At 54.9% G+C, this 10,786-nt stretch overlaps 1 protein-coding gene across 1 annotated transcript; it reads left to right on the top strand.

Annotated features, from left to right (window-relative positions):
• The first annotated feature begins 3,960 nt into the window (after positions 1 to 3,960).
• LYPD3 (LY6/PLAUR domain containing 3) lies at positions 3,961 to 8,214 on the top strand. The gene is made up of 5 exons (XM_014868329.3): positions 3,961 to 4,180; positions 4,792 to 4,923; positions 5,660 to 5,830; positions 6,137 to 6,298; positions 7,179 to 8,214. The coding sequence occupies exons 1-5, from the start codon at positions 4,099 to 4,101 to the stop codon at positions 7,682 to 7,684; spliced, it is 1,053 nt and encodes a 350-aa protein (XP_014723815.3). The 5' UTR covers positions 3,961 to 4,098; the 3' UTR covers positions 7,685 to 8,214.
• The last annotated feature ends 2,572 nt before the right edge of the window (positions 8,215 to 10,786 follow it).

The following is a 10,786-nucleotide window of genomic DNA, read 5'->3' as shown; positions in this document are numbered from 1 at the left end:
TTCCACGGAAAAAAAGCTTCCCTTTCACCCCTCAGTCTTCGTACATACTCTTCCTTTCCCCACTCCACCCAACTCCTACTCATCATTTAGGTCATAGCTCAGATGTTTCCTTCTCCAGGAAGCCCTCCCTGATTCTCCTGGCGGAGTCAGATGCTTGCTCAGGGCTTCCCATCCCTGCCCTGATCACTCTGCCTGTGCTGCCCCCATCATGGCCTTGACTACTCTGGGCCATCACTGCTGATGAGTGTATCTCCCTGCTGGATGGGAGCCCCAGGAGGCAGGGATCGGGGCTGTTTCCATCACTGTCTGATCCCTGGCACACAGCAGAGGGCCTAGTGCAAAGTGGGTATTGAGGGTGCATCCGATGGTTGAGTAAATTGATGAGAAAAAGAAGCAGAGGAGTGGGGAGAGTGGTGAACGAGGCAGACAGAACTCTGCATCCTCAAGGTCTCACCCAAGGTGTCCCCTCCTTCAAGAAGCTCTCCTTGATCCCTAATCTGCGTCAGGTGCCTATTCTGGGACTCCACACAACAGCCCCGCCCACTCCCGGCTGTCACTGTGGAGACAGGGCTTTCCCCCTTCAGTCCTCTCTGGAACTCGGCGTTCAATCCCTCTGGTCCCCGTCTCCTCAGGACCTGGATGTCCTGTCCCAGGATTCCTTGAGGATCCAGATGTGGTGCTCCTGAGTCCTGGCCTTGCAAACACCCCAATCCCCAGGCCCTCAGGGGCCCCAAGTGTCCCTTGGCCTCCACCTCCAGGCGTGAGACATCTGGATTCTTGGATCAATTCAGCCCCCAGCCCCTTGCAAACTAGGCCCTGACTGGGGTCAGCTTCACGGGCATCACGGGTGTGTGCCCAGTGTAGTCGACAGGTCTTCCCGCTCAGAAGAGCCCTCTTGGGTCTGGTGCTCTGGGGTTGCTGTCTGGAAATTCTTACTTTGTATTTGCGTCTGTGTTTTGTAAGTGAAGTCTGACGGGACATGAGCTGGGGCCTTGGGGCCTCGGCTCACACAAGGTCCCACCGCCTGCCACCTCCCACCTCCCTGGGATAGCTTCTGTCTGCCTTCCCCTCTTTGCCCGTGCCCTGTGACCACTGCCACCCTCCAGCCTGGCAGAGCCTGGGTGCCCACGGGAAGTTCGGTGTCAGGCGCTTGTGCCTTATGGCATCTCCAGGTGGGGCATGGCTGTGCCCAGCTGATGGAAGGGAAACCCAGCAACGAGGCTGCTTTAGTTGTGGGCAGGGTCTCTAGACTCCTGTGAGGGTCTGTGCTCACACCTTGAGTGTCCCTGTGCCCAAGGGAATGTGACGTTAAACCCAGTGAGGGGCTGAGAGAGATGGCGGGAGAAAGGAAAAGAGTGTTTTCTTTCCATTTAGTACCTTCCACGGCACTCTTTCCTGCCTTTTGAACCAGGTTCCCATATTCTCATTTTGCACTGAGCCCTGCAAATTATGTAGCCAGCCCTGCCCCTGCCCCCACCCCTTCTCTGACGCATCCCAGACAGTGCATCCCGGAGGGAGTGGGTCTGAGACCGGTTGGGAGCATCACTGGGCTCAGAGCCTGCTCTGCCCCGGGGGACAGGAAACCCACAGTGGATATGGCCCCAAGCTTGTCTGAGGCCCTGGCATGACCTCCAGGGCCGGGGACCGCCTCTGCCCGGACCCCTCTGTTCATCTGTCTGCGGAACCGGATTCTAAATCTCTTTGCAGCGACCTCTGCAGAGAGGATCTGGGAAGAGTCATGGAGCTGGCCTGAGTACAGGGCCCGCATTCAAACCTCCCTCCGCTCTCTGGTCCTGGGCCAGGCGAGGGTCAGCGCCCAGAATCCGGGCAGGCCTGAGCAGGAGGAGACTCCCCACCCTGGGTCCCACTCCCTCCCGAGATGCTAGTTCTTCCGGTCTGGCCAGTTGGGGTTCCTCCCTGAAACTCTCCCACGCAGCTGGGGCCCCCGGGGCCTCCTGCTCCCGAGCACAGAATAATAATAGTATTGTCACCCTGCCTCCCTCCGTCCCTCAGGAGATAGGGGTTTTCAGACTCATTTGGCAAAGGAGGCGGTTGAAGTTCAGAGAGGGAGATCAATTTGTTTGAAGTCACCCAGCAAGAGGATGGCAGAGGCAGGATGAAAATTTCAGTCTGTCTGCTTCTAGCCTTGATACTTTGCCCACTGCCTCACTCCAGCATGAAAGACGCTCCTTCCTTGATTATAAAACGGACACCTCAGAGACTCAGAGAGGTGAAGACACTTACGCAGGGTCACCCAGCAAACCCTAAGTGGGGCTGGGACTCCAACCTGGGAGGCAGGGGCTACTGCTGGATGACCTCACAAGGAGTCATTCACTTTCTCTCTCTGAGCCTCAGCCTGATGCCAAGTGACCTCACCTAGTGACTGAGGTGCTAGTCACTGTGGCGAATGGGGGTGCCCCACGGGGTCTGGGAGCAGATAATGTCTTTATGAACACAGCCGCTATTTTTCCTGCCAGAGAGAAATCTTATCTATGAGCCAGGAGAAACAAAGCAAGGTCTGAGCTGTAACATATAATAATATAATACATAACACAAATAATATAATGTAATGTAATGTAATGTAAGCAGTTGCTTATATGAACCGGGACGTGGGGATGCTCAGTCATTTGTGGTTTGTAAAGTGTTCTTGTTTGTGTGTTCACACATGGAAATACAGGGTCCTGATTGTGTCCCGCCCCATCCCAGTTACACTGTGGCCCCATCTGATGCTGGCGTTCCGTGACATTGTCTCCGTGAAACAGAACACCACGGCCTCGCTGTGGTGTCAGCCGTCAGGGGCTGCTTTTTTCTTTCTTACCTGGAAGACTGTCCAGCCCCTCAGTGTCTCCTGGCCTTCTCTCTCACTTCTTCTAGAGTCTTTTCCTTTTTTACACAGAGTGACATTTTTCCTTTCTTTTTTGAAGTATAATGTACACTGAGTGAAGTGCATTATGTTTACAGCTCGGCGATTCTTTACATTATTGGCACACACGTGTAACTACAATTAGAATGTACTGTAGTATACGATGTATTGTATTGCATTGCCCTCCCCAGAGGAACCCCTGTTCTGCTATCTATCACCACTGATTAGTTTGTTCTAGAACTTCATATAAAGGAAGCCGCGCAGTATGTTTTATTTGTCTAAGGCTTCTTGGGCTCAACACAAAGTTTGGGGCATTCCTCCACGTTGCTGCCATCACCAGCAGTTGGTGCGTTTTCATAGCTATGTAGTATTCCACAGGACTCCTGAACCACTCCTTCTTTCTCCCTTCACTTCTTGATGGATATTTGCCTTATTTCCCAGATTGATTGTTTTTAAAAGCAAATCTGATCATGTCCCCCAGCTGATTTAGAGCCTCTCAAAGGTTTTCTACTTTTTTCAGAATTAATTCACATCTCCCCTCAGGGCCTGTAATACCCTGAATAGTCCAGCCCCTGCCTGGCTCTTCTGCCTCAGTTTCTCCCCTTGCCCTCTGAGCTCCAGGCACACTGCTCTCCCCTCTGAGTTTGAATGGTCCACGCTACTTCCCACCTCTAGGTCTTTGAGATCACAACTCCCTTTACATCCTTGGGGAAGCTTCACTGATCAGTGCCACTTCTGGACCCCACACCTCCTTGTAGCTCCCCACACTTCTTCACTGTCCTCCTTGCAAATAGCAGTCTGTATGATTATTTGATTAACATCTGTCTCCCCCATCAGACTACGAGCTCTGTGTGGTAAGGCTCTGGTTCTGTCTTAATCTCCATCACCCAGACCACAGCCCAGCACATGGCAGGTGCTCATTAAATATTTACTGAGTGCTGAGTGTTGAGTAGACCCTCTCTGTGAGCCTCAGTATTCTCCCCTCTACCTCCCAAACACACAGACTTTCTCCTGGGAGCCACTGGGGAACCTTGACTCCCGCCCTTTCCCTCCTTGGCAGCTGTGAGTGACGCACCCAGGGGTGGGTGCCCCGCCCCACGGCGGACGCTGATTTGGCCTGGTTGGGCAAGGCCAGGGGTGCCTGGGGGCAGGTTACTCATCCTGGGCTCAGGTAAGAGGGCCCGGGTTGGGAGGTGGCACAACCAGGGGGGACGCCGAGGGAGCAGGACCGAGCCATGGACCCCGCCAAGAAAGCAGGCGCCCGGGCTGTGATCTGGACTCTGGGCTGGCTGCTACTGCCGCTGCTACTTCAAGAAGGTTGGTCTGCTGCCAGGAGAGGGCAGAGGGGGCAGAGTGGGGGCTCTAGGGAGGAGGGTCTCCCCTCCCTCTACAGAGCGGGCTGCGGGAAGGATCTCCATCATGGGCACAGGGGACTGGGGAAAAGTTCTTCCATCCTGAGCAGAGGGGGCCATAGGAAGAGTGCCCATCCTAGGCAGAGGGGACTGTGGAAAGGATTCCTGCCCAGGGGGGCTGTGGGGAAATTCTTCCATCCCTAGCAGAGCGGGGCTGTGGGAAGAGATCCCTCACTGAGCCGACTTGACTGTGGGAAAAGTTCTGCCATCCTGATCGGAGAACTGTGGGCAGGTATCCCCCCTAGTCATGGCAGCAATTCCCCCGGGCTCCACGGCAGGGACTCCTCACCGGGCATAAGGGGCTGCGGGAAGGATGCTCTCACTGCAGACATAGGGGGCTTGAAGGAAAGGGACACAGTGTATCCCATGGCCCCCGATTTGTGGAAAGGTCTTCCTTACTCCTGTCCTGGAAAAGGAGTGTGCAATAGGACCGAGGTCGTGGGAAGGACTCTGTCTCCTTGCGGGGAGGAGGCCTCAGCAGGGATCGCTCATTTCTACTCGGCCCTGCACCCCCAGGAGCGCAGGCCCTGGAGTGCTACAGCTGCGTGCAGAAAGCAGATGACGGATGCTCACCGCACAAGATGAAGACGGTGAAGTGCCCGGCCGGCGTGGACGTCTGCACAGAGGCGGTGGGGGCGGTGGAGACCAGTGAGTGGGGCCCCCTGGTCCATGCGTACCCCTCGAAGCTCCTCCAGCCAGGCCCCGCCTCCTTGTAGTCCCGCTCCTCCCTCTGACCACGGCCACACCCTTCAATGCAGCGCTTGGACTCCCTTTCAGCCTGGCCTGGTCCCTTCACCACCACCACGCCATCGGGGATTAGAGGGCCGAGGGGCTGAGAGTTGTGAAACGGGTGGGGTGAGCTGGAAGAGCCCGGCTCTGGGCACACCATGTCCATTTCCGCTCCACACTGACACCGCCCTACCCACTTCTGTCCCTTCTAGAACCCTTTCCTCCCCAGCCCAGCCTCCCCTATTCCAGGCGGGCCCTTGGTAATGGAGATCCCTCTAGAGGTCTTCTCCTAGGTTCCGCGGGCTGAGGCTCCGCCCTTCTGACCCGCCCTCTGTGGATCCCCGCCCCTATCTGAGGCCCCCACTCCTCTCTGATCTTGTGCCTTTTTTTTGGATCGGTCTCAGCTCCTTTCGATGTGGCTTTCTGCAGATACAGGTTCCGCCCCTTTACGGCCCTCCTCGATTCTGTCCAGCTTCTGTCAGCCTGCAAGCCCCTGGGACTCAGCTTTTTGAGGTCCCGCCCCTCCATCTGTCATTTCCCCTCCGATCTGCTCTTTCTGAGGCCCCGCCCTGTCCGACCCTGGCCTGTCCATCCTCCGGTACTGGTCTATTCGAGGCCGCGCCTCCTCTGACCCCGCCCCCTCCCCTCTCCGCAGTTCACGGGCAATTCTCGGTGGCAGTGCGGGGCTGCGGTTCGGGACTCCCCGGCAAGAATGACCGCGGGCTGGACCTTCACGGCCTTCTGGCCTTCATCCAGCTGCAGCAGTGCGCCCAGGACCGCTGCAACGCCAAGCTCAACCTCACCTCGCGGGCGCTCAACCCAGCAGGTCGGTGGGGGCGCGGCCCGAGGCTCAGGGGCGGAGTCACATCGGGCCGAGCGGCTGGAGGCGGGAGAACTCGGCCGGGCGGGGGCGGGGCCAAGAGACAGTGGGCGGGGCTTCTTTGCTGTTGGCGCCGTGTGGTTGGACGCGGGGGGCGGGGTTATGGCTGGTGGGCGGGGCAACCTGGTGGGCGGGGCTAGGGGCTGGGCTGAGCGTCCGTCGAGGGGCAGAGACCCCGACTGGAGGGACCCGGTGCAAGCTTTGCTTCCCAAACCCCCTCGACCGCCTCCCTCCTACCCGCTCCCCTCGCAGGCAATGAGAGCGCATACGAGCCCAATGGCGCCGAGTGCTACAGCTGCGTGGGGCTGAGCCGCCAGGCCTGCCAGGGTAAGGCGCCGCCCGTAGTGAGCTGCTACAATGCCAGCGACCGCGTCTACAAGGGCTGTTTCGACGGCAACGTCACCTTGACGGCAGGTGAGCGAGCCCGGGAGCACGGGGCCTGCAGGAGTTGTGGTGGCCTTTCTGAGGCCTCATGAGCGGTAGGCAGCCCTTTACCCAAAGGGGTCCCCCAGCTCCAACGCCTTCTGGGAACTGTAGGCCTCAGTTCTTGTCTTGGCCTAGAGCATCATGAGAAGTGCTGTCCTATCCCCACTATAGCGTGGGGATACGGATGCTTTTGTCCTGGAGTTTTTTGGGGAAATACATTTTTATAGAGCCCTGCCAGGTGCAGAATGGGAGGATGTGCTATGAGAAATGTATTTCAGCCTCCAAGCGTCTGTCCAGGCATTGCAGGCAATCTAGTTCTGACTCCTTAAAACTCGAGGGGTTAGAGTCCCCACCTAAGCGCTTGGGAGAGCTGTAGTTCATCCTTCTGGCCTCTGCCTCAGGGAACCATGGGAGATGAAGTTCTTCAACCTCCATCTTCTGCCAGGTGTATTCTGGGAGATGTAGTTCTGACTCTAAGACTAATTTTAATGGGGGTGGGTTGTGAGCGAGAGGGAGGGGGAAAATGACAGGAGGGATGTAGGAGAGGTTTGTTCTGCTCTCTGGTTACGGGAGAGGTGTTGATTCCTGTCCAGACTTTTCTTCCAAGGCATTGTGGGACTTGTAGTTCAGCCTACACACACTTCCTTACAAAGTACTATGGGAAATGTGGTCCACATTTACCCCCAAAGACAGTGGGACAGTGTTTCTCAAAGTGGAGACTGAATTGAGACTTTTGGGTTAATGAATACAGAGCCCTTCTGTCCCCTGTTTTGGGGGTTCTTGCTCTTGTCTTGCCCCTAAGTTTTACTCTGCCTACGCTTACCCTCCTCCCTCCAACCGTGGACCTACCTGTGTCTCCCTCCTGCAGCTAATGTGACCGTATCCTTGCCTGTCCGGGGCTGCGTCCAGGATGAGTTCTGTACCCGGGATGGGGTGACAGGCCCAGGGTTCACGCTCAGCGGCTCCTGCTGCCAGGGTTCCCGCTGTAACTCGGACCTCCGCAATAAGACCTACTTCTCCCCTGAGTTCCCGCCGCTTGTCCTGCTGCCTGCTCCTAAGACCACCACTCGGGCTCCAACCACCTCTGTCACCACTTCCACCCCAGCCCCAACCACCACCACCACCACCACCACCACCTCTACCGCCAAACCCACGTCAGCCCGAGCCAGCCAGACTCCTCCACGGGAAGGAGAACCTGAGACCTCCGAGGAGGAGGAGGAATCTAGCTTGCCTGGAGGTGCTGCTGGCCACCAGGACCGTAGTAACAAGCAGCAGTACCCCACAAAAGGTGGGGCCCATGATAATGGCTCTGCCACTCCCTCGGCGGGGTTGGCGGCTCTTCTGTTGGCTGTGGCTGCTGGCACCCTGCTCTGAGCTTCTCCACCTGGAAACCTCCTCTCTTCCCATTCCTTCCCTTTCCCACCACTGGACTGGACTGGGCTGGCCCAGCCCCTGTTCTTCCAATCTCCCACCGTGGCCCCAGCTTCTGCTGCACTGGTTTGCGGCTTTGGGAAATAAAGGTACCGTTGTATATATCCTGCCAGGGTATTCTAGCTTCTTGAGGGCAGCCCGTGTTTCCCCCTCATCTTTGTCTCTCCCTGCTCGCCTCGTGGTGCCTAGGACAGAGAGCAGTCAGAGCTGTCACAGGGAAGGTGGGAGGGACATGATAAGCTTCCTGTTTGCTTTCTCTTGGCCAACCTGCACTGAGGGGGAGGCGGGGCGGGATCATGGGTCCCCCTCTGATGGCTGCTGCCCCTGCCCCCGTCCTTGTGGGAATCGTTTCAGCGACTGTCTGTCTTCCTTACTAGACTGTGAGCTCCTCCTGGGCAGGGACCGTGCCTTGTGCCTCTGTGTGGCCCGTTTCTGGCACGTAAAGGCCTCAATAAAAGTTTAATTACTTTGTATAGTGTTTCAAAGGAGTCATTTCTGCCTCATTTCTTATAACAACCTCCTGAAGCTGAGCTAGGTCAGGAATGTGAAGACCTTTAACAGATGGAGAAGCTCCAATCCAGAGTCACAGCGCTGGAGAGAGTCAGTGTTGGAACTCCTGTCATCTCCTGGGGTTTTAGCCAGCTTGTGGGTGAGCCCACTGGTGAAGGGGAGACCGGGTGAAACCATTAAGCAGTGTCACAGGGGTGAATGAGACTTCCAGCAATGCTTGGGAGCAGAGGGGAGCTCTGTTTAATGGGTTTCTACATGGTACCCGGGCCCCACCCACCTTGCCAACTACCTGGTTTCTTAAGAATCATTCAGTTGCATCCCACTTGTCCAGAAGGGTTCGAGGGTGCTACTGTCAGTCTTTGCTTCGTGTTGGGGACTTGGGGCCTGAGCCCCAACTCCAACTCCTCCAATCAGACGAAGGCCTGGGGGCCCCAGGGAGGAAAAGCCTGGCTTGGGAATGAGAGAGGCTGGCAGGCTTCAGGACTGCCTGATGGAAGGGGACCACATGTGGGGAACAGTAAGATAGTAATAGTAATAGTGCCAATATCACTTTTTTTTTTTTTTTGAGGAAGATCAGCCCTGAGCTAACATTTGCTGCCAATCCTCCTCTTTTTTGCTGAGGAAGACTGGCCCTGAGCTAACACCCATGCCCATCTTTCTCTACTTTATACGTGGGACGCCTACCACAGCATGGCTTGCCAAGTGGTGCCGTGTCTGCACCCGGGATCTGAACTGGTGAACCCCGGGCCGCCGAAGCAGAATGTGCAAACTCAACTGCTGTACCACCGGGCCGGCCCCCCAACATCACTATTAATAGGGAGTAATATGATGTAATAATAACAAAACAATAATAAATAATGATTAGAGTAACAAAATAGAGAATTAATAAGAGAATGAGCCACCGTACAAGGGGAAACATCAGTCGTAGTAACTATAGTTACAGGAATGTTAGTCATCAAAGAGTCTTACCAGATGCCCAGCTGGTACTTAGGGTGTTTACATCCATGATGTCATTTAATTTTCCATATATATTCTCGGGTGGGATGATTGGGGAAACTGAGGCTCAGAATGATAAGGTAACCTAAGCCACAGCAAGTAATACATTTACTATGTCCTAGGTAAGTGCTGTACTTGGATCCTATGAGGTAAGTATTTATCATCTGCATTTTATAAGATGAAGAAATCAGGCCCAGAGAGGTTGAGAAACTTGCCCCGGGTCACCCAGCTAATAAACAGTGGAGCCCATTTTTGTACCCAGGCAGCTAGCTGGGCTTTACGGAGCATGACCAAACTGGTCATAACTTTCCCCTCAGCTTGACTAAATTTTAGACAGGCTTCTTCCTGCCTCAAATCCGTGACATTCCTCTCACCCCAGCCCTTCCAGAATCCAGATGACCTAACCACAGGGGCCCCAGACCTCCCTTTTCTTAGAGCATTTACTTCAGGAAACTTGTCCTCATCGAATTTCTTCTCTGCCCCTTTGAGATAGATGTAAATCTCTTTAAAAGCCTCTTGTCACCTTTACAAGCAGGGAAATGTCTTTCTCAAGGACCTGGGAACCATCTCTTTGAAACGTAAAGATGGCACTTCTGTCTCCCAGTTTCCCTGGGAGGGTGTGAGCCTGCCTCCCGTGGGTGCCTTTCTCCAAGTTGTCAGGAGGATAAAGCAAGTTTCCCTCTCTTTTGGGCAAAGCTAATGAAAACACAGATGGCCCGCGATCTGTCCCTTGCCCCAGCTCCTCACCCGCAACTGCACTTCGGTTCATCAGATTCAGACCTCACATCCTGCTGAGGCCTGAAGTCAGTGGTGATGCCACAGTTGTGGAGCTGAAGCAGATGTTGAAGGAATATATATGGATATATTTTTCTTTTTTTTGCTGAGGAAGATTTGCCCTGAGCTAACAACATCTGTGCCAATCTTCCTCTGTTTTTGAGGATGTGGGCCACCAGCACAGCATGGCCACTAACAGAGCAGTGTAGGTCCACACCTGGGAACCAAACCTGGGCCACCCAAGCAGAGCGCACTGAACTTAACCACTAGGCCTCTGGGGCTGGCCCAAGGGTAGTATTTTTAAAAGGTAAAATCATGGCTTTCACACAGATATAAAATGAACACGTCAATGATTTTATTTAGCTTGTTCCGGAGTAAGGAAACCAGTAAAACGTTACAACCAGTTCAAAGGAGAAGTTGGAGAACACATGCATACAGGCGATCAGGAAGGGTAAGATCAATTTATAAGTGGAGGTGAAACTGGTCACTATCCAGAGGGAAATGATCAGCCGTGTTCCACCAGGCAGGAATCTTCTGCGTTCCTATCAGTTTAGTGTCATAGTTTTTTAAGACAATGAAAGGTGGAGACAACCCAGAAGGGTGTGCTGGAAGGTCACCGGGTAATCCTTTCTGCCCGGGACAAAGGCTTTCACCTCTCGAAGCCCCCGGTGTGGTGAGGGAGGCCGAGATACAGTCTGTCCTGGCAGCGTGCTGTGAGAGGTGGGGTAGGGCATTTTGTACACACAGATGAGGGACACAGGGAAG

Source organism: Equus asinus, chromosome 26, assembly GCF_041296235.1.
Source record: "Equus asinus isolate D_3611 breed Donkey chromosome 26, EquAss-T2T_v2, whole genome shotgun sequence".
Taxonomy (NCBI): Eukaryota; Metazoa; Chordata; class Mammalia; order Perissodactyla; family Equidae; genus Equus; species Equus asinus.
The sequence above is the reverse complement of the archived record's forward strand: the minus strand, read 5'-3'. Positions and strand labels throughout refer to the sequence as shown.

What these genes read in the sequence shown, in the direction of transcription:
- LYPD3 (XM_014868329.3), top strand. Translation starts at nt 4,099, where the DNA reads ATGGACCCCGCCAAGAAAGCAGGCGCCCGGGCTGTGATCTGGACTCTG. An exon ending in GCCGCTGCTACTTCAAGAAG is followed by an intron (nt 4,181 to 4,791) that starts GTTGGTCTGCTG and finishes CTGCACCCCCAG; the next exon opens with GAGCGCAGGCCCTGGAGTGC. An exon ending in GGTGGGGGCGGTGGAGACCA is followed by an intron (nt 4,924 to 5,659) that starts GTGAGTGGGGCC and finishes CCCTCTCCGCAG; the next exon opens with TTCACGGGCAATTCTCGGTG.